We start from the raw sequence: 27,820 nt of genomic DNA, 5'->3' as shown, positions 1-27,820 counted from the left end.
AATATGATCAAAATTGATGAAGAAAAGGCTTTTCTTTTTTTAAATGTCAACGGAGGAGTGGTTTTCGTGTCTGCTTCAAAATCAAGAGGTTCTGGGAGAAAACAGTTCCAGACTCAGATATGAATGGGACGCTGACAATTTTTATTTCAAAGAACTGGCTTTATGGAAGTAATATCTCTATCATATATTACAATAAATGGTAATGACAGGTGGCAGGAAGCCAATGCAGTCGTGAAAACGTGGTGCGTTTTATGTACAGTATCATAATACACCAATACTTTGTCATGAGCGCAAGAAGCCTTTTCTAATACAGTGCATCAAAAAAGAGAGCAAGGAATAAGGCAGATCAAGCTTTTTATTTTTTTTTAATTTTTTTTAAACAACAGCTCTTGGATGAAAATAAAATAAATATCATTGGAGTCTAATTTATCTAAAGTGACTCAAATGTACACGATATATATTTTTGGCAGCACAATCAATCAGTCAAGAGGAGTGCATTAAGAAATGAATTCTATTGAAATATTTACAACAACAACAAAAAGAACAAGCAAAAAAAAAAACAACGTGTTAGCGTGTTTACAAAGTCCATAAAAGAGAACTTGACTCTTCTCCTTCAGTTTAATTGTCTGAACATTGTGAACCCTCACCCTCTTCCTCAGTCTCTTCTTCACTTTTTTTGTTCAGAGGGTCTCTGAGTGTCATCAGTTCCTTTATCTTCATAAAGGTGTCACACTCCGCAGCAAAGTGGTTTCTCTAAGAGAGTGATAAGAGAGCAGAAATTATTATCCAGCTACAAATTCAACGCATTCGTTACTACTTCACTGTAATTTAATTCTTATGACGACTTCATTATCTCTTAATAAGGCCTCATTTCCCCCCCGGCCAATCGACGACAATTAAATATTCTAAAATGTAATTCCATGATTGGGACAAAATCCCAGTAAATGCCCATTATCACCGTCAACCACTTAACACAGAACTCTAAAAAATATGTTTTTAAAAAAGGACAAAAGCTTGGCTGTAGATGACCACAAAGTGTCCTGCTAAGCATACTCAAGTCGTTTGTGATACTGAAAGTGTCTATGTATCATAACCGCATCAATAATACATCGGAATCCCACCTGCAGACAGAGACGCAGCAGACCTTTACCTCCATCTTGCATCTGTAAGGAAGTCAGGAACTGAGGCAGTGACAGCTCTGTTATCCTGTTTCCTACACAACAATAGGCACAGCATCAACACTACTTTCTCTAGTTTCGCTATAAAACAATGAGAGGGTTAAAAAAAAAAAAAAAAAAAAAGCTATATTATAATGGGTATGTATGTTTCGATGGCTGCTGCACCTTTGTTCAAAAATCAATTGATCAACGCAACGATTTTTTGTACCTGGTTAAAAGCAGCCGCATCATTGGGGAAATAATCAAGTCAACAAGATGCCATCATTTCGCCGTGAAATGACAGTTTTACAGTCGTTGCGGTGCGGTGGCACACCGCTTTAAAGTGGGGAGACGAGTCTCTGTCATGACCATGACAACCCCAGACCACTATAACACAGTGGCATTTTACATTACGTTGGCGGACGAGTTAGGACACGTCTGATATTGCGTTAGTCCCGGTGTAATGTCACCATTGAGAGTTGTGTGCAGGGCTTGTACAAACTTGTGTGACACCCATAAAATGATCCGATAATGAGGGCCATCTATTATTGTAACGACTGGCAAAAAGTCTAGGCCGGGCCGCTGGCCCGCCGCTGTCAAACCCAAGGCCCGTGGGCCAGATCCGGCCCGCCGCATCATTTTATGCGGCCCGCGACAGCAAATTCTGTGCGGCGACTTCCATGATTCTTGCTAAAATATGTACCAAAATTTGAAATTGTTACGCATAATAAATAATAACATTAAGATATTGCAATCATTTTAGCATCGCTAAACCCCTTTTTTTCAGGAACTTCAACAATGGTCGAACAAACTATCATGCTTGACCTCTGATTTCAAAACGAGTTATCCATTGTTGTTTTGTAAATGGAATACTACGATTAGGCGAAGAAAATATGTATGTGGTTTCACGGTCATAGCGACCCTCTGAGGGAAATCGTAACTACAATGTTGCCAGTGACAAAAATGAGTCTGACACCCCTCTTGGCCGAAGCCAGTTGGTATATAGGCTGCAGCTCAGCTCAGGTTGAGAAAATGGATGGTTGGAGGGCTGTTATTGACAATGTTTCAGACATACGTCTGCTTGGCTTCTTTGGTTTCTTACTGTCTTCATCAGTTCCATAGTTAGATTAGACAGCCACCTCAGCAAATCCCATACTAATGTAGAGTGCAACCTAAAGGGAGTTGACTCTACATAGTAAGCCATTAAGGAATTTGAAGAGATTAAAAGGCATCTTCTTCGCGAGAAGTCAACGTATGAGAATATCCAGCATGGTACTAACACAATTTGTCAAGTACTTGGTGCATGTTTACTAAGAGTATTTGCCACAGTAGCAATGGGCAATGTTTGTTTGTTTGTTTGCCTGTTTATTTAGCGCTTAGGTCAAAATTGACGGACCTGCGAGGCTGAGGGAGGCAAGAGTCGTGTTTCCAGGCAGAACGAGCTCTCCGTTCCTCTGCTGCAGAGCCTCATTCAGGAGGGGGCTCACCATCTCCACTGGCTTCTTGTGCTGATGGGTCATTAAGATGCACAAACGCGTATTGGTTATAATCATTCGAAACAATCTTTGTTTGGGTGACGATTCACGGAAAGCACTAAATTGTCAAAAATTACTGGATGATGTTCTTGGTTACCTCCTGATCATACACATTGTTTTTTTCCTCCATGTCTTGACCTTCAGCTGCAATACATTCAAGGAAACAATGGTGCAAATTAATATGGAAATTAATTCAGACATAAGTGTTTATAAGTAGATTGGCTGGCGACCGGTCCAGGGTGTACCCTGCCTCTCGCCCAAAGTCAGATGGGATAGGCTCCAGCACACCCGCGTCCCTAGTGAGGATAAGCGGTATAGAGTGGATGTATGGATGGATGGATGGTGTTTATAAGAAATAGAAGTCATTACATTTCTTAAGACACTTTTGGTCTTTGGTTGGAGCCCGTTTTCCATCTGGTTTAGATGATTCCTGTCATAAATAGCAGTCACGTTAGTTGTTGTCAAATATACAAAGACGAAAAAAAGGATAGTATCGTTTTCATAAAGAGTCATTTTTTTGCATCATACCCGTTTTTTCGCAGTACTTTTGTTCTCCCCTTTATTGGAGCTTAGCGAGGTGTTGCCGGCTACAGATGGGAGTTGGTCACTGGACAGCTTGGCAGTACAGGATTGGTCAACATCGGCAACGGAAGACGACTGCAAAATGACGTAAATAAGCATTTACACTGCAATGTTTATATACCCTTTGTGTATCGTTGCATTTCTTTATTCACGGAAAAGTATTTCTGGTTAGTAAAACTTTAAATTGCTTGTAAATTGTCATATAACGCAAGTCACCCAGTGTCAGTGTCCGGTGTGTTTGACTCCGGAAGTTCCACAGTATTACAAATAAAGAAGAACTTTTTGGGTGAGGCACGCTTTCACGAGTCGCCACTGTAAGACTTACAGGATGCGTTTTGTTTAGAAGTAGTTTCCTCCTCTGCACAATTTCTTCATGAGTTAGCACAATCTCACCAAAAACCTGATGAAGTGCAAACAGTCATTGAAGTACAGCCGACTGTATAAATACTTGTTTCACGTCAGTCGCTACCGTGGCCAATTGTATAGCTCCTGAGTCTCCAATGTGATTGTTGGACAGTGAGAGGAACAGCAAAGTCCGATTGAAGCGCAGGCCCTGAGACGACAAAACGGGATGAGAAAACACTTGGGCCGTCGCGAAGGATATCCGCACACGTTCATTACCTTTGCAACATGTCCGGCACCTACATCGCCGATATGGTTGAACGAGAGGTTGAGTGAGGTGAGGCTCCAGTTTGCAGACGCGCTGGTCGAGAGACCGGCCCCAAGGAGACGCGCGCCCTCATCTTCAATCCGATTGTTGCGCAGGTTCAAGTGAGTGAGGCTTGGACAAAGAAATACACCAAACCAGTTATGTTGGGCATCTGAGTCTGTCCAGGTGTGGAGCTGTCACAGCTACTTTTGATAAAGTGCACGTGTTACTCACACACTTCCTTCAGAAAGAAAAAGGTGGTGGTTGTGATCGGCCAGAGGATTGCCCTCTAATGTTATAACCCTATCAAAATAAAAGGGTACATCGATAAAGTCATGCTGTAGACTATTACTTGTTGACATTCAAAACACGGAGGAACACAGACAGACGAGAGAATGACTACGCTTCGCTTACCTAAGGCTCATGCACGCACATACCGCATTTGCGAGAGTGGTAACCATCGGATCCGTCAATCCAGCCTGCCAAAAACTGCACGACGGTCGACAATTTAACCCAGACGGTGACCAAGTATGAAATAACGCTTCTTTCTCGACTTACTCAATGCTGTGGAGAGTAGGCAAGGAGGAAATCATCTTACTTAGCACTCGGATGATTGGTTCATCTACTGTCCATCCTGTGACAGGATAATAATATCATATCATCATATCATTTGGCCAATAACTGTCGACACTTTTACAAAAAAATAAAAGAATAATAAATAAATAACAATAATACTAATAATAATGTAATTTACCATTGTATTTATGCCGCCTTGGTTTTACTGTGTATGGGTAAATGTCGCCCAGGCTGAAACAGCCACGCTAAAAAGTTCGATTTTCAAGACGTTATTGATGATTTTAAGTTTCAGGCATTCAAAGTAAATTGAATCCTTATTGACAGAGCAAATGGTGGTGGCCCAATGATATCAACTTCTTTCTAATAACGGTAAAGACAGAAGGGCATAATGGTAAAGACATAAAACAGCTGCATAAAAATTGTGTGATTTGCACAATTTACACGTGTTGCCTTTCAAAACTCTGCAGCTACTCGTGCATAAATGACACTAACTACTAATTAAACCTTTTCTTTATTCAATCGTAATAACGGTAAAGACATGCACTAGTTCCCACACTTTCACAAATTCATACACATTAATTCATATCCCAGAAATAACACCATTTGTTAGTCTTTTTTCCTGTGGTTGTTTTACATATACGCAACGTGTAATTCTCTTTATTTTATGCTTAGTTTGACTATGAACCTCAACCGGGAGTGGCATTGAACATCTTGAAACCTCTCTTGTTCTGATGAAATGCTCACCATTTGTTACAGCGCTGCTTATTGTGCGGTGAGTTGAATTTGAGTTTACTGCCACCAAGCGCTCGCACGTCAAAGCGAACATTCACTGAATGACGCCTTGTATCTCAAAAAACCTGTCATCTTTCTTTTTTTTTTTTTCTTGAGAAGTAAAGTGTGGTTTGTAGCGCAATCCTGTCAATAGCTGTCTGACGTGTGTGATGAGTGCCAGTCCTTACCAAAGATCTTCATGCCCGTTGTGCAATAAGGGTCTCCATTCTCCAGTTCCACTTGGAGGTGTGGCTTGAACACATCATGCACAGGCTTTTTATGGGACGGCCTGCCGCCTGCTAATTAGATAACAGTATTGGAAACAGTAACGTGATAATATATAGACTGACTGAAACATTAGATACACCTGCACCGCTGACATGCGGTTACAAGGGCAGTATAAACTCGTCAGCCTTGCTCCTGGCGTCTACCAGTCGGCTCCCTCGAGTCACACTGTATTTAGTTCGCTGGGTTTTTTTTTTCAGTCAGTCTCGGTTCATTGTCGAACATGACGTGGCCCGATGTCGCATGTTCTGTTTGTCCGTGGTGGGGCGCCTATTCCGCATGTCTTTGTACCTGTTACAGTAGTTGTGCACTTTGTTTATAGTTGTTTGATCGTGCTCCATACCTTTGTATTGTAAACAAACAGCCTTTTTGAATTTCCCCTGAGCTGCCGCCTTCCTCGAATGCTTCCCTGCGCTCGGGTCTACCTTTTGTCTGCAGACCACCGCCACAACCTCCCCAAACATGACATACCAAGACCCAGTGACAAGAATACAGCGTCGGCCATGCCCGCCGTTGCTCTGCTTGCTGTCGTCCTCAGTCTGCGGACCAAGCCGCTCCGCAGCCGGTGTCTTGTTCTTCCCTCTTCGTCCCGCTCACTGGTGTTACCTTTTCCGCCACACATTTTTGTAGATTTAGATTTTTCTGATTTTGAAGGTTACGGAACTCAAGCACCTCCTCCCACTTTCTGACTCTGACTCAGATTTGGATTTCTCCAGTTGTTCCTCATTTTTCTACCCTTCGTCAGTTTGTATCACATGATTACTAGCGTATGTCTTTATTTTCGTGGTATGATTCGTTTCCCTCTGACCCTCACTCGGGTACCCATTTGGCCATCTATATGGGACCACTGCATGGTGGCCAACGGAGGAACCCAAGTAAAGGTTAGTTGTTACTGTAAGTTGACACCCTGTCTCGACTTCACATCTTTCTGCACCTGTTTCTAAATTGTGTCATTCCGAAAAACAGTCTCCAAGTCACATAGTTTGACATTTGTTTCATCGCCACATCGTTCCACACTTGTAGTGCTTCACAGTCACTTCACCTCACATGGGTCAGGTCTGTCCACATGTCTTTCCAAGCTCACCTTCTCTAGTGCCAGCACCCTCTGCCCCCCTTGTTTCTGGTGTCCCTCAACCTCTATGGCGGCAGGGAGATCGGGCCGATGCGGAAGCGGTTTCGGCTCTGCGGACTCTATCGAGACCCGAATTCCGTGGCAGATGCAGGCCCCGGTTCTCTGAAGTTTGAAGCCCCTGTTGTGCCTCTATGACATCTCGAGTACTGCGGCAGCTCAAGGGCCTGTATCAGCGGCTGATCACGGCTGACTTGTTATGTATAGACTGGGTAGCGCGGACCGCTGCGATAATCACCCGTCAACATTCAGACTGGGGCGGCCAGGAAGTGCCACGCCACTCGCCGTACGATGCTAAGACCGGCCAGCCGGCCGGCCTCCGACCCTGCTCCTGCAGCGCAAGTCCTGCGGCCGACCTATTTCTAACGTCCTTTGTCCCGGCTTGCGAGCATCATGTGCTTGGCGCCCTGGCCATCCTCCTAACCAGTGCGGTCGAGCAGCTCGTGTCAACCACCAGACTGGCCCCACTGGCCCTCTTAAAAATGTCTTAAAAATGGCTGTTCTGTACTAACTACTATTTTGATTTGACATTTTTGCATTCTGCTATGAGATGGAGGTCTCCCAGGCAAAAAGCTTCCACATATGTAGACGGACAACAAAGTGCAGGCTGTGTTGTTGTTGTTGTTGTTGTTTTTTCCCAGAGGAGGAGTGCAGATGCAAGTGGAAGCGGTGGTCAGAAACAAAATTCACGCTAAAATACCCACAGGTTTTGGTGAGCACACAATACATGCTCTCATATAAACAAATAGACAAGCTAAAACAGGAGCAAAAAAAAGACTTCCAAACGTTTTGTCAGCTGTCAAACAAGCAGAGCTCTCGGGATAATGTTTGGTAAGATTATTGTTACCCTGGCTAAATGTTAAGTAACTTGCAAGACACAAAGTTAGTTGATAGCTCACCGCTTATAATCGTGTGTGTTGAAAGCAGACTACTTGCTATTTGGCCACATGTATGTTGCCGCTGTGTTTTTTGTTTTTTTGTTTTTTTTTGCATAGGCTCCTATTAGCATCGGTGTGCCACCCCAGGCAAACAATAGTCGGCAGTCCACAAACATTCAGGTAATTATTTGTGCATGCAGCAAAATAACAGTATAGTCTGTGTAGTGTATGATTTAACCTCACATTGACCTGTTGTTTTTATTGTGGTCTGTTCCTATGTAAAGTACGGTCCACTGTGGCTTCAGTTTCAGTCACTCATATTTACCACAAAATCCTACCTTTTGCCATTTCTCATAAATTGATTTACTTATTACTTGTTTCTAATTAGTGTCAGTAGATTGAAGAGCAAACGATTTGTAACGGTAGGTTTGGGCATTACTTGTGCTTACTTTATGCTTCATAACAGCATAACTAGTCTCTTAGAGAAGAATATTTTATTCATTCGTGAGGAAAATGTATGTAAATGGTTGTGAATTGTAATGTAGTATTATTTGCCTCATTGCTTTTCATTGGTTTAAGATAAGTTTGGTCTTTTTGAAATGGTAGGTGTAGTGCAATTACTTCGGCATGTCATCAGATTTACAAACGTGATCCATGGACCTCTGCCACTGTGTGAACTCAAAACAACAAGGGGCTACAGAAACCTTTTGACGCAGGAACTAATGCACCAAAACAGAATGTTTCTGGTAAATTTGGCGTCTAGATTGTCACACGACCCCCCCATTGGACCCTCTGACCTTTGACCTTCACTTAACGCCTTCCTCAGTGTCCCCTAAATAGTTCACGCTGCCTTGACAACCGACTGACAATAACCAAAATCATCTTATCGTTGTGTTATACTGAACAGCCAGGCCAGAGATGCATCCAGTGAACATCCACATATCTGCAGTTCAGTATTTGTGAACTCCCCTGTTTACTTATTTTTTTTTAAATGTGGGAACCTGTCCCCCTGTTATTTGCTTAAAAAAAAAAAAAAAACCTGTTAGCGGTTTTTGTGCTCACTCCAAACTCCAAAGTAATAAAACTATTTATTTGCTGCCAACTTTTGGCATCTTGGTGCCAAAGAACTATGTTGAAGGAAGTTGAGGATTTTAATTAAAACAAAAAGTATAGCTTTGTCGCCATCTTGTGGAATCTCGAGGCAATCATTCATTTGTGGATTTTCGCTATTCATGGGAGAGCTCGATACTTATTATATCATTTATATTTTCTGTAGTTGCATTCAAAAAAAAACAATTGCGATCTTTTTGCTCTCAAGTGCCACAATTTGGATATGTGTCATGGGAGCATAACAAGGAAAATACTTGGCCAAGAAAACTGATTCTGATTCTGAGGCCACACAAATAACCACTAAAAATCACCCACAGGAAATCTAAACTACAGTCAAAGCATTTAAAATGTGGTCTCAATACTGTGTGCTATTTTCGCTATTTATGGGCGTGCTGCAGCCCATCCCAGCTACCTGCGGCCAGGAGGCAGGGTACACCCTGAACTGGTCGCCAGGGAATCGCAGGATTTTGAAATCGTACATATCCAATTTTGTTCGCATCATTTTCACTATTTGGTGCGATATTTTTTTTTTTACACACTGGCTAGTGTTACGACTTACCTAGCAATATGATCGAACCGTGAGAAAAGAGCGCGTAAAAGACAATGTCCGAAGTTTGGGCTCATTTCACACTTAAAATGCAATTTGTCTATCGCATAGCAGAAGTGTCTTAAACATCGTTAGCTAATATAATACAGCATTGCACCTCTAATTATTATGAATTGACACAGCCGCCGGTGCACTTTCCATCACTTTATTGAACGAACTGCAACAAAATATCTGAATCGCACATGCATCTTCAGTATTGGTATTATGCATGAAGGTTCAAAATATTTACAAACAATAAATATATGGCCGCTACTTTGCGGATTTCCGTCCATCCCGGGGGCTTATGAAAGGTAACCCCCATGATAGTGGAGTGTGTGCCACTGCAGTAATCCCAAAGTCTTATTTACATGGAATTTGGGGGCGCGAGCATGCGGGTTTGTTTCATGTGTTCTGTGAGCACAGCCATGTTGGATGTGCGTCACATGGAAATAGTTGGTCGAATTCCATGTAGAGGTTCCATTGCAGTTCCTACTGACTATGCTCATCTGTGTCATGTGGCACTTGTGTTTACCTGTGGTGCTTTCTTGGTTGGAGGGGCTGGATTTGGTCTTGAGTGCTGGGATATTTTTCATATCCAAAAGAGCACAGAGCCCAGGAAAGTCGGCCATCACACTGCCAGAACACTCATAGTCGTCTGTGAGAGTGAGAGTCAATGAGTTTCAAGCTCATCGCAAACTCGTGAAGAATGAGTTTCTCGAAAGACGCTCACCAAAGGTTCGAGTGGCTGATGTTTCATCTGAAGTTGCTCCTGTGACACAACAGACCAGAGATTTGATAACTCGCCATGTTACATTTGAACAAAAACACCGATCTATCTACCTACCTACCTGTTTGTATCGGCGCCGACTCTTCAACTTCAGAATTCTTCTCGGACTTGTCTTTAGCTGGTTTCTTTCTCGCCATGTTTGTCCTCTTAAATTGTTGCTAGGGAAGCCTTACCCCCGTCACTATGGGAACACTGAATCAAAGAATCGCGAGATCTTGTCAACTGTAATGCAGGACGTGATCGTCCAACAGAGCGCCTGTTTAAAGCCATTTGGTTCCCTCATTTAACCACTATCTAGCAAGCACCTCTCCCAGTACGATGCAGTGCAATTGTGTACTACTGAAAACTACGCTCACAAAAAAAAATATATATATATATATATATATATATATATATATATATTTTTTTTTTTTTTTTGTTATTGGTCAAATCTTACTAAATAACGATTTCTCCTGACTTCGTGCAAAAGAGTGGTAGTCGGTGAATCACATAGTACATAGCGATCGGTACGTACATTCGGTAGTTCATTATCTGCTTATTTTATCGCTGTATCACGTAAGGTTGGGTGACATCCTCAACATTTTACATATGAAAAAATATATATATATGTAAAAAAAATATATATATATATTAAAATGTATTAATTCTGCCAAACCGTTTCAACCAAACTATCTTCAATTAATAACACAGCATGCAGTAGGTTCACAATAATGTAGTGCTTTTTATTAAAAAAAAACAAAAAAACAAAAAAAAACAAATCATAAACAAATATAAAACAAAAAGTAAAAACCAACAGCATATTTTCATGACTTAAGAATCATAATTACAAACTTTTAACGAGTGGGGGAGGTTTTTGACAAACTGTACACGTCACAAAATGTCAGCCAGTCTGCCATTTACAATGCTTGCATCTTATTTTGTGATTGTCTAAAAATAACTAAAGAAATCACGGAAAACACACAAATACAAGTACAAGCATCATACAATGACCGCTATTAAAAAACGGAAGCATGTCCTATTTAAAAGGGAACAAAATAACAACAGGAACATGATAATGGTATGACAGGTTGGTTTTTGTTTCTATGACTGCTTAAAAATATGATAACATTTTTAAGTTGGCTAGCTTTTTTAGTGTTCAACACTTTGCAGCAAAAAAAACAAGGAGTACACTCCTTTATAAAAGCAATATTATTAACAATATTCAGTGGCAAGGGTGTTACTGTGTCACTGCCGTGCCCCGATGCCTTCTTGTGTTCGTTTTTGACATTCTTCTCATTCATGCACAACATTTACATGAATTTCATTTATAGGCAACAAAACTTAACTTAGGCTTCTATGTTGTCAGGGATGGTATGGTGAGATTAAAGACTTATTTTATAAAAAAAAGAAATGTTTTTTTCCTCCAAGTTTAAGTGTCTTCATAATAGCAATACAAATCAATTAAAATATTAGCATGATCATAATAATTGCAATACATTTAGGGCTGAGTCCTGTACAGTACAATAATAAACAAAATTATTTTTCAAGATATTGCTTCAGGAGAAACCCCTCAATGTAAAGCGTTTGTCTATATACATAACTTGGCACTGTACAGCTAAACCGTTGCCACTCTCCATCCTCAGTGTCATTCTAATGGATTCTTTGTCAGTTCACAACATTGGGACACTGCCGCTTGTCCCTTTTATGGAGAGAGGCATTTGACAGGGGAAATCTCATCAGATATCACTAATTCTTTTAACACATTCTCCATGGCAACAAGGAACAAAAAGACAAAAGTCGAATCCCCTCCCATTATACAGTATACACTTGTCTCACAGAATATAAGAAAATATGACCATCACGATACATTTCATGTTAAGCATTGTTTTCCATAGTTTTCTTAAAACTGTTCATTGCCATTAAGCCCTTTTTTTCTTATTTTTTTTCTTTAAAAACAGGAAATATTCAGGAAATCGTGTAGACTATAGATACACAGTTAAGTGTGTGCAAGCACACCCTCCAAAACAGGCAGTCAGAGAGCACAGCTGAGTAAGGCGTTACAGTTCAAGCCAGTGTCCCTCCCACCTCATTTAGTTAAGCTGGTGAATCCATCAATTGAAAAGCTTGAGCGTCTCACGGGGAGGAGGAAAGAAAACGCAAAACCAAAACCTCAACAATACACTTTGACAAAAAGCGCACACGCGCTCTCCCCTCCCTTCCTTTAAAAACAAGCAGATCTTGTCTGTGTCTACATGAGTAGGCTGACTACAGTATAGCGGGTGAAAGATAATAGACTTGCGTTTTTTCCACACTACAGCATCAAGTACTGTTTTAGTGTTTTCATTACAGATACATTACACAGAGCTTCACTATATCCATGGTACCAAAAGTGCAGTCTACCCACCCTTTTTTCTCACGAGCAGCATCTTGCATCACTATTTGTTTACTTCCACTCCAAAAGTTCCAGCACAAACCCTCCCTCATTCGATGCACTGACATGGCAGCATAACCCCACAAGGGGGAGCAGTTATCCAGCATTCTCATCTGCACTGACTGAGCGATAGCCATCTTTCAGCCAGTGTGCTACTCAGTACCACGTGTCATTTCAGTTCATGTGTGGGCTTTTTGTCCTGTGTTCATCTTAAAAACACTGCTTGAAAACAGATTGACATAAAGTCGGAGCTTCCAAACCCCCTCCACCATCTCATTATTGAGATGATAAAGTCCTGGAAGAGGTAACCTAGAAGGTCCAAATGATGCAATTATGGTCTGGAAGGTTTTAATAGCCAACTAGACTCATTTCCTTTCTTATCATCTCTCGTGCAATAGAAGGTGAATGGCAGTCGGCTCGCCCGGCATGTCGAAATGTTACTTTCTGCCAACAAAATCACCAAATCCAAGTGTCCGTCGCCGTAGGCGCCGCCCTGCACCCTCTTCCAGGAGATAAGAGACATCTACGGCTGTTGGAAGAACACAAAAAGGGGACGCTTAGGAGCTTTGACAGAAATAGCTGAAAGGTGAGGTCAAAAATCAAAGAAAGGTTTTTTTTTTCTTTAGAAAGGGCTCTCCTGTAAGTGGTGTGTTAGTCCTCAAAGTGCTCACTGCTCGATGGCATTCTGACAAGTTTGCCAAGGGAAATGTTCAAAAAATATTCTGAAATCACTACTTTGGAGACAGATGGGTTCAAGTGTTCAGGTATCATTTTGGGCAGGGTGGGTAGTCTTTGCAAGATGAAGGCTCCCTGTTATAGTGTATTGTTCCTTGTAATTACATGCAAATTAAACATGCTAGCTCCCCAATCCGATTTTGGTTTTGCTTAGTCAGCAAAGTCTTCTTCAGTGATTCCTGCAGACACATCATATTGAACAAGGTGTTTTGGTCGCCTGGGATTCATTGAGTTGATGCAGAAGTTTCAATATGCTAGCTATTTTCAACAATGTTAATTAAAAGATGACTAAAAATGTATTTCAACATAAATTTTAAAAAAAAATGGCCATGAAAACTACATGCTAGGAGGTTATGACAATGTTTTGTCAGACCCATATACAATTTTTTACTTTCCATGGGGAAGTAATGGTAAATAGCATGTCGAGGGAACATCTTTTCATCTTAATATACATTTGGTATAATCAATTGTAATCCGAATGGATGATGTGGTTCTGAATCACATGTAAGTAACCATTGTGGTTAACACTGTGGCAGATTAAGTTCAAATATTTTGTTGTGGGGGTGTAGTATGTAAGCAAAATGAAAGAAAATAATAAATCATGTTTCTGCGGGAAAAGGTTGGACAATGCAACAACCAAAAAAATAAAAATAATATGCAATATGCAGAATATGATGCGTCCTTTATTCGATCTGTTCGAACTGGCCTTGATGAGAATGGTTTGAGAGTCACGCCATTCTTCTATCTTATGAGTTAATTCAGTTTTTTTTTCATTAGGACTCCACCTAATTGGAAGTATTCAGAAAATGTATCAACTATTATGCATTAAAAAAACCTGACGCCCTCAGTCATCTGTTGACCTACCACCCTGCTGTGTGCCACGTCCCTCACCATTCTTGCTGGGGGCTTCTGTGCAGCAGATCCAAGAGAATCTTGTTTAGCCGCTCCCTCTGGGCCTCCCTCCTGCCCAGGGCAGGGTGGTGGAGCGGAGAGCAAGCTGAGGAGGACGGCTGCCCAAGTGTTTCCCCTAACCTCTCTGTGGAAGCTTCCTCCTGTTCCTTTTGCTCCTCAGCCTCAGGTGCTTCCCCTCCCCCCCCCTCTTCAGCTTCATCATTGTCCCCTTCTTCTCGTCGAGTCTTGCCCGATAAAAGTTCAGGGCCAACCGTCGCCACGTCCATGTGTTCCTCAGATCTCCTGTCTTCAGCCTCTGGTGGGAAGTCGTCAACCCGCTCGCACGAAGAGCCGTCATCCTCGCAGCCTTCAGATCCTTTGGAACGATCACTTTTCCATGCCGAGCGGCCGCCATTCCTCTTATAGTTGTCAGGTACGTAGTGAGGCTACAACAGACAAGTAGACAATTAACACAAACACGCACACACACACCACCACAGCCGGTCCATGAGAAAAATGCCGACTCCTAACCAGTCCGCGGTTCAAAGAAGGTTGGGGAATACTGATCTAAATGCTTCAATACAACAAATTTGATCAGGGCACCTGAAGAATGTACACAGGGAGGAGCATGCCGCGTTCAAGGAACGCAGCGTGGAAAAAAGGGGGAGAAAAAAGGAAAATCCAAACGGACGCAAACTCTGGAAACCACCCGTTCATATAGCCGGACAGTGAGAAAGTTACGATTAAGCGTGTCATTAACAGTATTTGTTAAAGTAATTTAATTGCAGTAAGTTAGCACCCAGTATTAGCACCCATTATTTCTGTCACAAGTATATACAATAAATGAACAAGTCATGTAAATCTTGTGATCGGATCGGTTATGTTTTTTTCAAACTTGCTGATCGGTGATCGGCCTCAAAAATCCTGATCGTGTAAAGCCTACTCATATGCACTGGCGAGATCAGAAGTATGTCACGAAGTATGTCTGGTGCATGTAGTCCAGATAGTGTTTTTAGAATATGGCAGGGAGCCGCAGTACCCAGCGAAAACAAGCATGAGAGATGTGAACTCCACACAGTAACGCCACAGACAAGATGGGAACCATGAACATCAGAACTGTGAAGCAACGATGCTCACCACTAATTCTACCGTGCCGCTCACCGAGCAAATTTTGTGTCTCAGTGTATCGAGTGTATCAGAATCAGAGCGTAGCACCGCACCCCATCGTCTTACCGAGAAGTCTCTCTTGGGTGTCAGTCGCTTGGGGAAATGGTTGAAGGCGTATGGCTTGGTACACACTGGGTAGCGGTTACGATGGATCTTGTAGAAAAGGTGAGCTGACTTATCCAAGCGGTAATCACAGATGTACACATCTGGCTCTTTGACCCCCTTTGGTCGTCCTTCAGGAAGACAATCAAGTATATCAGTCAAGACATGTTAACCACTTGAAAATGAAAAACAACTCATCAACATTTTCTCACCTTTGCAGTACGTGTAGAGATCGAGAACGCAGCAGGTTGCCACCACTGCTTCAAGAGGGATGATCTCGTAGAGTGGCATGCGAAATAACTCATTCTGGTAGAACCGCCGTGATGGCGAATGGTGTGTCTCATGAGGACGGAAGTAGTGGTGGCCAAAAGCAAATCGCTCACCCCTTCAAGGTTGGGTAAAAGCCACAATATTACTCCAATGTGACATCAATAGATAAGAACTTTCATAATGATGATGACGAGTACACAAATAAGTATGTGAGTGTATAACGGCTGGTATCAGATAGACTGAAGAAGACTGCCAGGGCAACAAAACTGTGCAGTACTAACTGCTTGTGGATCTTCCAAAAATGCACACAACTTTAAAATATTCATAGTTTGTGTTTTGTATGCATTTTCAACAAATACTATTCTGCCCATTACCGTGAATTAACAAACAATAAAATTTGACAAATTCAGCAAGCGATCAAATAAATGTTTCCCTACTGTAGTATGTATAGGTAGTTGAGGTCATTGAATTACTTTTCATTCTTCCAGAGTTTCTCGATACGGAAGATATCGAGTTTGTCTCGGTTGATGTGAGACAGGAGGCGGTAAGACTGTCGGATGGGCTGGCCCTCAGGTGTGCGTCTGCTGTCTCTCATCAGGTACACGCAGTCCCCTGCACACACAGGCAGCACGCAGGTTACTTTTTAACATCTTTACAGTATACTGTATATTTACAGCATTTATTTATTTATTTATTTCTATGAGATGTAAAGAATTTATAATGCAGTGCATAAACTAAACTATATTCAAACCACGAATGTTACATGCATTAGGGTTGCTGCTGTCAATACCTTGGTGTAGAAGCAGCTCATCTCTTAGGAGACAGATGTAGTAGACAGAGCCAGACTGGGCGTAACTGGGTTGAGGTATCATGGGAACTTCCTTTAACACACACACAAAAAAAGACAAATGAAATTTAAATGTCCAAGTCCCAAGAAAAACTGGCGTAGACTCAGCATGATGTTCTGGCATCCTCTCACATACGAACATACCGTGTCTACTGGCCTGGGATCACACTGCTCACACAGGTAGTGCTCAACCTCTGCCTCCAACCGCATGCAGTCAAAGTGTTGCCACACCTAGGACAAAAACAAGTATGTGCCATCAAACAAAAGTGGAACGTCATTTCATGAAAGCCCCTGTTCACGAACAAATCGATTTTACGGATAATATCATCGGACAAACACTGCTTTGGTTCACGAACAATGCTTCAATTCGCAAACAGCATCCATGCAGAAGGCTCAGTCATGCTTCTTCTCACACAGTGTAAACGGTCGCCCCATGTGTCACGTATTTCAGGTATCTTTGTTTTTTGCGGCACATTAGACCTCAGTATGGCTCCCAAGAAAGTAAAGAGTGCAAGTGAATGTGCTATATTAGGAAGCCCTGGAAAGTGGGGCTTTTTCCAGCGGCGTCAGGTGAGCTCTCACTGGCAAGACTGGGCTCATGCCGCCGTGTATTGTTTTTATTGAATCTTTTCTTGTGAAGAACTGCAAACGCTCTGCTTTTCTTCGTGAGTTTGGGAATCAAGATTCCACTGTACAGTAATCCACTTGGAGGAAATAACACTGATATGAATGAATGATCACCTCATTGTGGACATTCTAACAGGAACAAAAATGGTTGTCTTTTCCTTTGGAACTGGTTTGGAATTCAAACGCTAATAAGGAATATGTTAACGTTTCTCATTTTTCTTTGGCTCTCCATTGGAAATGACGTGGTTTACTTTAATCTCTTAAGTAAAATTACTGCTATAACCTGTGTTCTTAGGTCAAAAAGCAAATCAGGTTAAAAGATAAAATAACATGGGCAATAGACTTCAACGAGTACTGATATTCCTCTTCCACTCTGCTCCTTACCATGCACTTTTCACACTGGATCATCAAGCCTTCATCCTTGTACATCCCACAGATGCAACGGATAATGTCGTCATCCTTGTCATGGGCCGCTCCATTGTGGTGGCCCCGGTCACGCTCAAGTGAGTCGGAACTGTCAGCCTCACTGGCAGTCTCGCCCATAATCTCATCAATCTGCACGGCAGCCTCGTTACGTGCACTGTAGTAGGCTTTCCGCAGCCGGCAGACATCCCTGCCTATGGATGACTTCCTCCCATAATATTTCTGAGAGGGAAAACAAAGGCATTCATGAGAAATCATGGATATGTGATCAGCAGTACAGTTACAACCTCACGGTTCCTGTTAGTAAAGAACAGCCAGCCAAATGCTTTGTACAGCGAACTAAAGTCACTGCACAACATGTGTATATATTCACACCTTTTGTCTACTTTAACATTCTCTAGTCGGAAGGGTCTTCTAAAGGGTCTTCGAAAAGCTCTACCAGCACGTTTTCAAACTGTTAAACTACACAGATGTCAAAAGTAAAACAGAATCAATAAGGGTGTCCAGAATCAATACAGGAGTCCATGTAAATTACATATCCCCTGCCACCCTGGAGATTCAAAGGAACAACTGACTAAACGTACTTCCTGTAAGATAGCACATGGTAGGTACAGAGTCTGAAGTGTGCGTTGGTTTCTTTTCAATGAATGCAAAAGAATGATCCTTTTCCATCCATTATCTGAGCCGCTTCTCCCCACAAGGGTCGCGGGCTGCTGGAGCCTATCCCAGCTATCTTCGGGCGGGAGGCGGGGTACACCCTGAACTGGTCGCTAGCCAATCGCAGGGCACATACAAACAAACAACCATTCGCACTCACGTTCACACCGACGGGCAATTTAGAGTTTTCCAAATTGCAAAAATACTTTAGCTAGGTATTTAGTTTGTACAAACCTTATCTCACGAAATGAATTGCAGTGAACAGTCAGTTCAGGAAGTCCAGAGACACTAGTTGAAGGTAACGGAAACATCCAATACCACATACTGGGGAAGAAAATGTATGTGGCTCTATCTTGACCAGATAGAAAAGGGACGTGTCGCCAACGACGTCGATTTGTGCACTACACATTATTTTTGAAATATCTGTTTGAAATTAACTTAAACAACCCAAAACATGCATTTCGAGTGATCCAATCATAAGTGGACATCTCTTTAACAGTGTAAAGATTGAGGTCATTATTCAAGCAACCGGCCACTTTAAATTGAGGTTGTTCTGTGTTCTCAATTATGTTTGGGTGTTGTTTGTATAGTCGTAATGGGGACTTAACAAGTTTTAATAAGATTTTCAATCAAAGTCTTGCTGTGCTGAGAAGGACTGCATATGATGCCACGTTTTCCATTTGACATAGTTTCACAAGCGCTGCAGTCTTTTGTTGGAAACAAGGGACCACTGTTACCCTCTGAAGGTAATACATATTTGAACACACAAACTCACTCCTGGTTTGAAAATTTGCATGAAAATTATATTTTTGAATCTGCCAGGCAGGGTTATTAACAGCTTTTTACATATACACACCCATTTACATATGGGTGTGTTGTCACACAATACATTACTATATGCACCGATTTGGTCGTACTGCCTTTTAATTTCTGGTAATTTCTATATAGCTGTACATGGTAATACTTAGTGTTAACAGTAACATTTCTCCTTCTTATGTTCATCTATAACTTGATAGCACAAGTCCAATGCCACATACTCTGTTCACATTATTCATAGCAACAGGGAAATTCACTAGAGCACATAATGGGACACCTGCTTACCTCAGCATTGCGGAATACTTTGAGCATGTCAGTGTCAAATGCTTCAACGGTCTTGTAATGGCCCGTGAGGATTTGCTTCTCAATGGTGCTCAAATCCAGAGGGTCTGACACCTTCTCATAGTAGTGGCTGTTCCTAATAATTCACATAAAAAACACACGAGCATTTTTATCTTCAGATCTGGTTACTAAAGTAACAAAAATTCACAACTCTTGTGAGGTGCCAAAAAGGTTGCAGCCTTTTACCTTTTATGCAATAAATGGGTTCACATTCGTACCTTTTCCGTGACGGGAGGTTCAATAGCGGAGCAGCAAGGGTCTGGCTGGTTGAATCTGAGGTAGGAAAAAAAACAATCCTAACTTTAAAAATATATTTTGTTCTTAAGGGACAATTACAGCAACAAAACTCATAATTTGTACGCAGCAGACAATAAATCAAATGGCTGAAGTTGGGATTGACCAGGGACAAATTCTATGGTCCCTCAGACTTTGGTGATTATAAAATATAACATAAGCATAGTGTTCCAGAGACCTGAGACCTGAGGAGATGGTACTGGTCTGCTTTGCTGTGAAGTCATATCTTAATCGTCAGTGATTGGAGTGTACAGCTAATTCATCATCGTCATCTTGAATGAAACAGAATGCTAAACTTGTCCTTATTACAGTACTGTAATAATCTTAAAAGAATTGCTGGGAGTGTACGTACACTGTATTATACGTGCTTAGCTTTAAGTCATTTATTTTTAATGGTAAAGCAATGTTTTAACATTTTTGTAATAGTGTGGAATTACAAAGTGTTTTGGATCACAGTTTGTAGTATATTTACGGGTTAAACTACAACCCCAATTCCAATGAAGCTGGGACCTTGTGTTAAACAAATAAAAACAGAATACAATGATTTGTAAATCATGTTCAACCTATATTTAATTGAATACACTACAAAGAGAAGATATTATATGTTCAAACTGATAAACTTTACTGTTTTTAGCAAATAATCATTAATTTAGAATTTTATGGCTGCAACACATTCCAAAAAAGCTGGGACAGGGTCATGTTTACCACTGTGATACATCACCTTTTCTTTGAACAACATTCAATAAACGTTTGGGAACTGAGGACACTAATTGTTGAAACTTTGTAGGTGGAATTCTTTCCCATTCTTCCATGATGTACAGCTTCAGCTGGGGGCTCCGTTGTCGCATTTTACGCTTCATAATGCGCCACGCATTTTCAATGGGAGACAGGTCTGGACTGTAGGCAGGTCAGACTAGTACTCTTTTACTACGAAGCCACGCTGTTGTAACACGTGGTTTGGCATTGTCTTGCGGAAATAAGCAGGGGCTGTCCGTGAAAAAGACGTTGCTTGGATGGCAGCATATGTTTCTCCAAAACCTGTATGTACCTTTCAGCATTAATGGTGCCATGACAGAGGTGTAAGTTACCCATGCCATTGGCACTAACACAGCCCCATACCATCACAGATGCTGGCATTTGAACTTTGCGTCCATAACAGTCCGGCTGGTTCTTTTCCTCTTGTGGACGACGTCCACAATTTCCAAAAACAATTTGAAATGTGGACTCGTCGGACCACAGAACACTTTTCCCACTTTGCATCAGGTCCATCTTAGATGAGCTCGGCCCAGGGAAGCCAGTGGCGTTTCTGGGTGTTGTTGAGAAATGGCTTTTGCTTTGCATACTTTTAAGTTTGAGTTTTAAGTTGCACTTACGGATGTAGCCCCAAACTGTATTTACTGACATTGGTTTTCTGAAGTGTTCCTGAGCCCATGTGGTGATATCCTTTACATATTGATGTCGGTTTTTGATGCATTGTCGCCTGAGGGATCGAAGGTCACGGGCATTAAATTTTGGTTTTCAGCCTTGCCCTTACATGCAGTGATTTCTCCAGATTCTCTGAACCTTTTCATGATATTATGGACCGTAGATGATGAAATCCCTAAATTCCTTGCAATTGTACGTTGAGGAACATTGTCCTTAAACTGTTCAACTATTTTCTCACGCACTTGTTCACAAAGAGGTGAACCTCGCCCTATCTTTGCTTGTGAATGACTGAGCAATTCAGGGAAGCTCTTTTTATACCAAATCATGGCACCCACCTGCTCCCAATTAGCATGTTCACCTGTGGGATGTTCCAAACAGGGGTTTGATGAGCATTCCTCAACTTTCTCAGTCTTTTTTGCCACCTGTCCCAGCTTTTTTGGAACGTGTTGCAGCCATAAAATTCTAAGTTAATAATTATTTGCTAAAAACAATAAAGTTGATCAGTTTGAACATTAAACATCTTCGTCTTTGTAGTGTATTCAATTAAATATATGTTGAACATTATTTGCAAATCATTGTTTTCTGTTTTTATTTATGTTTAACACAACTTCCCTACTTCATTGGAATTGGGGTTGCACTAATATAGGTAATTTATAAACAACAGGGAAGTCAATCAGTCAAATGTTTTTGCTATTCGTGTTAGGGCTAGGTCCCAATCCCCCAATTGGGCTTTCTCCCCATTACGCCACAAAGTATGTTAAAATAAATAAAGAAAGAAATACAGTTGGTCAGCTAACTTCTTCGAAGGCTAAACGGAGCGCAGTATTTCTTTGACAGCAAACCTTGTGGGGAGGGATTGGATGTTGATCTGAACTGTTGTTTATATGCTCAAATAGCTTAGCTTTGTGAGCTTGACTATGATGGATTCAATTTGGGCAATTTCAGTCTAACTTACAGAATAATGACATTTTTGTGTATTTCTTTGGGACAGAATACACTTTATAGGTTTAGGTTATATGGCTATCAAGAAACAGCTATACAAATAAACTACAAAATAGTTACTGTACTAACCCTTGTAGCTGGTAATCATGTCACAAATCTCCTTGAAGATATGTGCAAGGCGAGCAGTGCGCGTGACTTCTGTGTTTTCTTCAGCAGCAGCGAGCCTCCGCGTACGCACTGACCGTGAAGTCTGCAGGGCTGAAAACTGTGTGAGGAAAACATCTGGGGGGAAAAGGGGCAGGCATATAACCTTGACATTCTACCTACTAGAAAAACAAATGACTGCTACTGATAAAACAAAAACAAACAAAATAAAACGTCATTTTATTTTAAATTAATTACTCACCTGACTTTATGTTGCCATCATCACGGATGACTCCTCCCCAGCGGGTATAAATGGACAGGCTGCTGGAGTCTCTCTCTCTTTCACCCTCTCGCTTGAGTAACTCCTGTTTCTCCCTCATTTTTTCCCAGTTTCTCAGGAGGAACACTCGATGCTTGAGCACAAAGTTCCTAATGAATGAGGGGAGGGCAGGAGAGAGAAATGTAGTATAACTCTCTCTTTGATTTACAACTCACACTGACATTTCATACAAGAGTATGTAATTTTTAGCTTCTTAGTTCAGGCCAGAGATGGGCAACTTTGATGACTGCCTGGACCACAAATGTGTTTTCCACCCTCCAACTATTATACGGGAGCTATGAATTTTTTTTAAATAAAAATCAAAAATAAAATCTTTGACGTTATTAATAATATAAATGTATGATAACCGTATGCATATGTTATACGAATGCCATTTACAAGTGCATAATGCCTCTCTATTCAATAACTTGAATGAACAGATATCCACATCAATGAATGATAAACTCAACTTAACTCAAATCAAAATGATTTGAGTTGTTTTGGCCAAATTCTCAATTTATTGCAGGCAATGGGATGTGGAGGCATGTTTTATAGTGCACGTTAGGGGTCTCGGTGCACTGGACCCTCACTGCTTAGATCTCTAGAGTCACATCAGGTGGCTGGTGCAAGCAGCTTATTCTGACAGGCACCATAGCTGGGGAGATCTGCAAGAATGACAGGGCATGTGTCCTAACACATCCCTCTCCCATCAATCAATTTTCCCATAAGGCTGATGCACACCGCAACCGACCCTTACGCTTTCCGATCTTCCCCTGCAGTTGCCTCTGCTCGATCCAAGGCTAGAAATAAGTTTTTCTTTAAGGAGCAGTTTTGCTAATCAATGACTTCATCTGAGGAGCAGCTTTCTAATTTTGAGGAGCAATTTTTTGCACGTTAATCTCACAGGGACGTGACACAAGGGAAGGGTTTTGTGGTGTCCAGGGTGGGTAGAGACCACCTGCCATGCCTTTAGCTCTGGTCATAACCAGGATGAACCCCTCCTTTGCTTTATGCCCTTGTGATTAATCCACGTAAAAAGAAATAAATAAAAGCTTCAATTTTAACAAATATATGTTGGTTTTATTTATCAACATTTTTTGCCATAGAGAACAAGCAACTCATTAAAAATCTGCGCTGAAATTAACACTAACAGTGTCCTGTCAACAGTGGACTGTGGGTTCCCCCCCCAGCTGTCCATACCAACAGATTGGCACTGATAACTCGCCATCGGAGGGCCCCCGCCAGCCGGCCTTTTCTCCCCGCGGTGTCGCCTGTGACGCTGCCGAGGAGGGCTCACGCCCGCGTGGGCTCACGCCTCTCCAGCCAGCTGGCCTGCTCCTCAGCGAAACCAAGACAGCCCTGCAGACTCAGCCGCCCTCCCGCGGAACCCACCACCTTGTTGGCAGCCACTCCTCGCCCGGCTTCGGCACGGCGATGGAGGCAGCTGCTCTGCGAGCTGGCAGTGGGCTGTCCAGCGAGCACTGAGTTTCTCCAGCCTTCTCCCGCTCATGCTCAGTCGAAAAACTTAAAAATCTGTGATTTTCAATGTTTTTATGAGGCCTAAAATGCTAATTTTGACTTCCAAATTGAAATACAAATCCGCTTATTTCGAGCCTTGCCGATCAAGGGTATTGTTTTAAAATGAAATTGTTTGTGCAAATACCTTTCTCTGTTTGACATTGGTTTCATAAGGTGAGGGTAAAACTTGTTGCTATCACTTGATTCTTCTTCCTGAAAATGAAGAAAAACATTTACGTCACAAATTTCTTCAGATGATAGAAGACATCAGATATTCATCTGGTCATTTCAATAAATTACTAGGTTTACATTCACAAATTAAGTTTCTGACAGTTTTACTTTTTTACAGTACTAAGTTCCAGTTTTCATGCACTGTGTTTAATTAGATTTTTGGCCAAAGTGGTTGGTGGCAACAATGCTCCTTGTTAATGTAATGGTGAAATGGGTAACTTTACAACCTTTTCAATCTTGTACCCTATTATGTTTTGCACAAAGGAGCTCTGCCTTGACTCTTGTGGTTATGATGGTGCTTGAAGGCAGAGAAAAGAAAATTGTTGGATGCCCCTGAAGTGTTTCAACATAATATTACATTGAAGGTCCTCATGAATAGTTTTTTTTACTATGTGAATTAAGTATAAAATAAGATATATGTACAGCAGTATAAATAAAAGTTGAATAAAAAACCTGTCTTCACATTCATAATTACTATTTTTCATTCAGGTAACAAATAGCACATTGGAAGACTATTGCATGTGTGTTTACCAGTGTTATCTTTTGTCATCAACTAGCAAAATACAGCACTGCAGTTTTGGTGTTAAAATATGGCTGTTCTATACATGAATTTGCTCCACCATCATGTCAGTTTAAAACAAACGTTTCCCACCACTGGCATCGGGCAGAAAACTTGCATCTCTAAAACCATCACTTTTCAGGAAATCTGTGCTCCACGAATAGTGTTCAATAGAGTATCACTCACTCTTTTTTTTAGTTGGTGTTTGGATTTCCGTTTCTCCTTGAGTCGACCCAGTCGCCGAGTTCCAGTCGTCTTGCCAGGTAATCCGTTGACACGCTGGCTTTTCCCTCCAATGATACCTCGGCAACTCTCTGAGCCACACTTACACACTTGCTGTGGTGGTGGGGGGAAGCAATACCGTTATCAAATAAATAGCACGAATTTGTAGCAAGTGAGAAAAAATGTGTCATGGTAAAACAGAAAATATAATGAAAAACAGTCCTTGAAACATTAACATGGTAATGGGTCTCTTATGATGAGTTGTCAGTCACCTGCTCCTCTGTGTTGAAGGAATGAAAGTTGTAATCATAGGTGAGCTCAGTACCACTGCTGATGTCCTTGAGCGCAAAGAGACCAATTCTGTACACCCCATTGACTGACCTGCAAGTCATAAGCACTGAGTGAGTGCACCGTCCTCATAAATAGCCATATAATTATACCATACCATAAAGCACAAGGACATTTTAGAAATTAGCTACAGCAAATATGCCACTTTGAAGTTAACGCAAGCTGTCTGTGACCATGTGCTGAGTCATAGTTCTCCACCATCTGAAAAAATATTCATATTAAGATATTTATTTACACGGGGTGGATGGAAAGGTAGAATTGTGTCCATGTAACAGATTCTTTCTGACATCTGCATTGAATGAAAAGGAAATTCAGCATTAGGGCATAAAAGGGAAATGTCTGGACACCACAGTTGTAACTGTGGCCCAGCTGCATGTAAGCGTCTATGCGTCTATGACATGATTGATGGCTCTTGGGAGCTTAAAAATCCTCCACTGCCATCAAGGTTTTTATTTTAGTCAAGCTACTCTTTATTACGCGGCACGGTGGCGGAATGGTTAGAGCGTCTGCCTCACAAGACCAGGGTTCAATCCCCGCCCCCGCCTGTGTGGAGTTTGCATGTTCTCCCCGTGCCCGTGTGGGTTTTCTCCAGGCACTACGGTTTTCTCCCACATCCCAAAAACATGCATGCTAGGTTAATTGACAACTCTAAATTGCCCGTAGGTGTGAATGTGAGTGCGTATGGTTGTTTGTTTATGTGTGCCCTGCGATTGACTGGCAACCAATTCAGGGTGTACCCCGCCTCCTGCCCGATGATAGCTGGGATAGGCTCCTGCGCGCCCGCGACCCTAGTGAGGCGAAGCGGCTCAGAAAATGGATGGATACTCTTATTACACACATATGCACACCCACATGCAACCACGAGTGCCCTAGATTATAGGATTGTCCAAGTGGGAGAAGAGAGTACAATTTCTCTCTGAGGTTGTAAATTGTCCACAACCACACACACAGACTTCAGCTTTAAAAGAGACACATAGCCAGAACGACTGCTGTGACTTAAACAAGTTTATCAAAATTGTCGCGAAGGAAAATTATAACACGGCATCATTTACACCCATCCATTTTCTGAGCAGCTTATCCTCACAAGGGTCGCGTGAGTGCTGGAGCCTATCCCAGCTATCATCGGGCAGGAGGCGGGCTACACCTTGAGCTGGTTGCCAGCCAATCGCAGGGCACATATAAACAAACAACCATTTGCACTCACATTCACACCTACGGGCAATTGAGAGTCGTCAATTAACCTACCACGCATGTCTTTGGGATGTGGGAGGAAACCGGAGTGCCCGGAGAAAACCCATGCAGGCACAGGGAGAACATGCAAACTCCACACAGATGGGGGTTTGAACCCCGGACCTCAGAACTGTGAGGCAGATGCTCTAACCAGTCACCACCGTGCCGTCCCATCATTTACAGTCCATTAAAATTAAATATGACAAAATAACTGCAGACAACAACGACAAGTCTATAAGCCTCCGCTGATGAAGATTTTGTACTAAAAGGCTCTTAACCTATAGGCTGTACTCTTTCAAATAATGTATTATTTTATAAGTAGCTGGGAAAAATGAAAAAAAAAAAAAAATAATCACGATTTTGCATGTCAAGATGAAGGGTGCAACGGTATGCCAAAAATCACTGTTCGGGACATTCCTTGGTTTTAACATGGTTTGGTTCACATTCGGTCCAGGAAAATGCAAAACAGATTGCTTTTGTGTAAACGGGAACAGATTTAATGAAATTTAAAATGAAACAAAAAATGCTGTTAGCTGTAATTTGTCCAATAACTGATATATTCTCAAATAAACTGCATACATCTTTTTTTTTTTTTTTTTTTTGTAAAGTGAAACATCAAAAATTCATCACGAGGTGATGTACAGTATGTAAGCATCCAGTCATTTTTTCAGATTATGGACGATACCACGATGTGTGCTTACTGTATAACTGTTTAATCTTTTTCCTATTCATCTGCATTATTGCTAACTTACCGTTCCCAGTTGGTTACGCTGCAGTTACATGGATTCCAGCTACACTACTGTTAAAGTATATCACTTCAGCACTAATTTTGTATTGATTGACTACTTTATATTTAAATGAGCTTTATTGGTTAGTAAGGCTTCTTTGTCCTCACCCTCTCCCTTGTTTGGTGATTGTTGAGTTACTCCTCGATCTCCTTTTGCGATAATGATACTTGTATAAAGTGTAGCTAATTTTCTGTTACGGAGGCGATGATTGGTAGGTTAAAAGACCAGCTCCACACAATGGAAGCAAAGGCTTTAGTTTCAGTAGCTGCCAGCACCCTCAGCAGATCCCAAGTCAAATCGTAGGGAGCCAAAAGATTCCCACCCTTACTAAAAATGGTATCAGAAACAGAATCATCTTTATTTGCCAAGTATGTCCAAAAAAACAGGACAAGGAATTTGCCTCCGGTAGTTGGAGCCGCTCTAGTACGACAACTGACAATAGGGACAATAATTAACATTTCAGACAGA

At 41.6% G+C, this 27,820-nt stretch overlaps 2 protein-coding genes across 3 annotated transcripts in view; both read right to left on the bottom strand.

Annotated features, from left to right (window-relative positions):
* Positions 1–398: 398 nt before the first annotated feature.
* On the bottom strand, positions 399–10,209 carry lrrc71 (leucine rich repeat containing 71). Its single transcript, XM_061664724.1, has 16 exons — positions 10,107–10,209; positions 9,989–10,027; positions 9,791–9,913; positions 5,459–5,566; positions 4,482–4,557; positions 4,338–4,412; positions 4,158–4,226; positions 3,896–4,055; positions 3,744–3,827; positions 3,600–3,674; positions 3,221–3,349; positions 3,062–3,122; positions 2,790–2,836; positions 2,554–2,665; positions 1,122–1,213; positions 399–753 (listed from the first exon to the last, which is right to left on the bottom strand). Exons 1-16 carry the CDS (start codon positions 10,180–10,182, stop codon positions 619–621), a joined length of 1,461 nt encoding a protein of 486 aa, XP_061520708.1. The 5' UTR covers positions 10,183–10,209; the 3' UTR covers positions 399–618.
* Positions 10,210–10,807: 598 nt separating this feature from the next.
* Positions 10,808–27,820, bottom strand: part of ash1l (ash1 (absent, small, or homeotic)-like (Drosophila)) — a 51,813-nt gene continuing 34,800 nt past the window's right edge. Inside the window, exons 14-28 of one of the 2 annotated variants that reach the window (XM_061664153.1) lie at positions 25,259–25,367; positions 24,951–25,100; positions 24,120–24,187; positions 22,400–22,566; positions 22,123–22,275; positions 19,551–19,605; positions 19,276–19,408; positions 17,479–17,739; positions 16,612–16,698; positions 16,411–16,501; positions 16,094–16,232; positions 15,563–15,735; positions 15,315–15,481; positions 14,082–14,527; positions 10,808–12,984 (exon numbers count right to left, since the gene is read on the bottom strand). In XM_061664153.1, the coding sequence (XP_061520137.1) occupies positions 12,912–12,984; positions 14,082–14,527; positions 15,315–15,481; positions 15,563–15,735; positions 16,094–16,232; positions 16,411–16,501; positions 16,612–16,698; positions 17,479–17,739; positions 19,276–19,408; positions 19,551–19,605; positions 22,123–22,275; positions 22,400–22,566; positions 24,120–24,187; positions 24,951–25,100; positions 25,259–25,367 (2,272 nt within the window). In that variant the 3' untranslated portion in view covers positions 10,808–12,911. The remainder of the gene's footprint in view (positions 12,985–14,081; positions 14,528–15,314; positions 15,482–15,562; positions 15,736–16,093; positions 16,233–16,410; positions 16,502–16,611; positions 16,699–17,478; positions 17,740–19,275; positions 19,409–19,550; positions 19,606–22,122; positions 22,276–22,399; positions 22,567–24,119; positions 24,188–24,950; positions 25,101–25,258; positions 25,368–27,820) is intronic. The other variant, XM_061664154.1, reaches the window with a different exon arrangement.

This window comes from Phycodurus eques, chromosome 20 (genome assembly GCF_024500275.1).
Source record: "Phycodurus eques isolate BA_2022a chromosome 20, UOR_Pequ_1.1, whole genome shotgun sequence".
Lineage (NCBI taxonomy): Eukaryota > Metazoa > Chordata > Actinopteri > Syngnathiformes > Syngnathidae > Phycodurus > Phycodurus eques.
This window is presented reverse-complemented; position numbering and strand designations above follow the sequence as displayed.

Excerpts from the sequence above, each read along its gene's own strand:
- lrrc71 (XM_061664724.1), bottom strand. The coding sequence starts at position 10,182 with ATGGCGAGAAAGAAACCAGCTAAAGACAAGTCCGAGAAGAATTCTGAA. Across the intron at positions 10,028-10,106 it reads GTCGGCGCCGATACAAACAG|GAGCAACTTCAGATGAAACA; the intron begins GTAGGTAGGTAG and ends GTTGTGTCACAG. Across the intron at positions 4,227-4,337 it reads TGTGCGTGCATGAGCCTTAG|GGTTATAACATTAGAGGGCA; the intron begins GTAAGCGAAGCG and ends TTATTTTGATAG.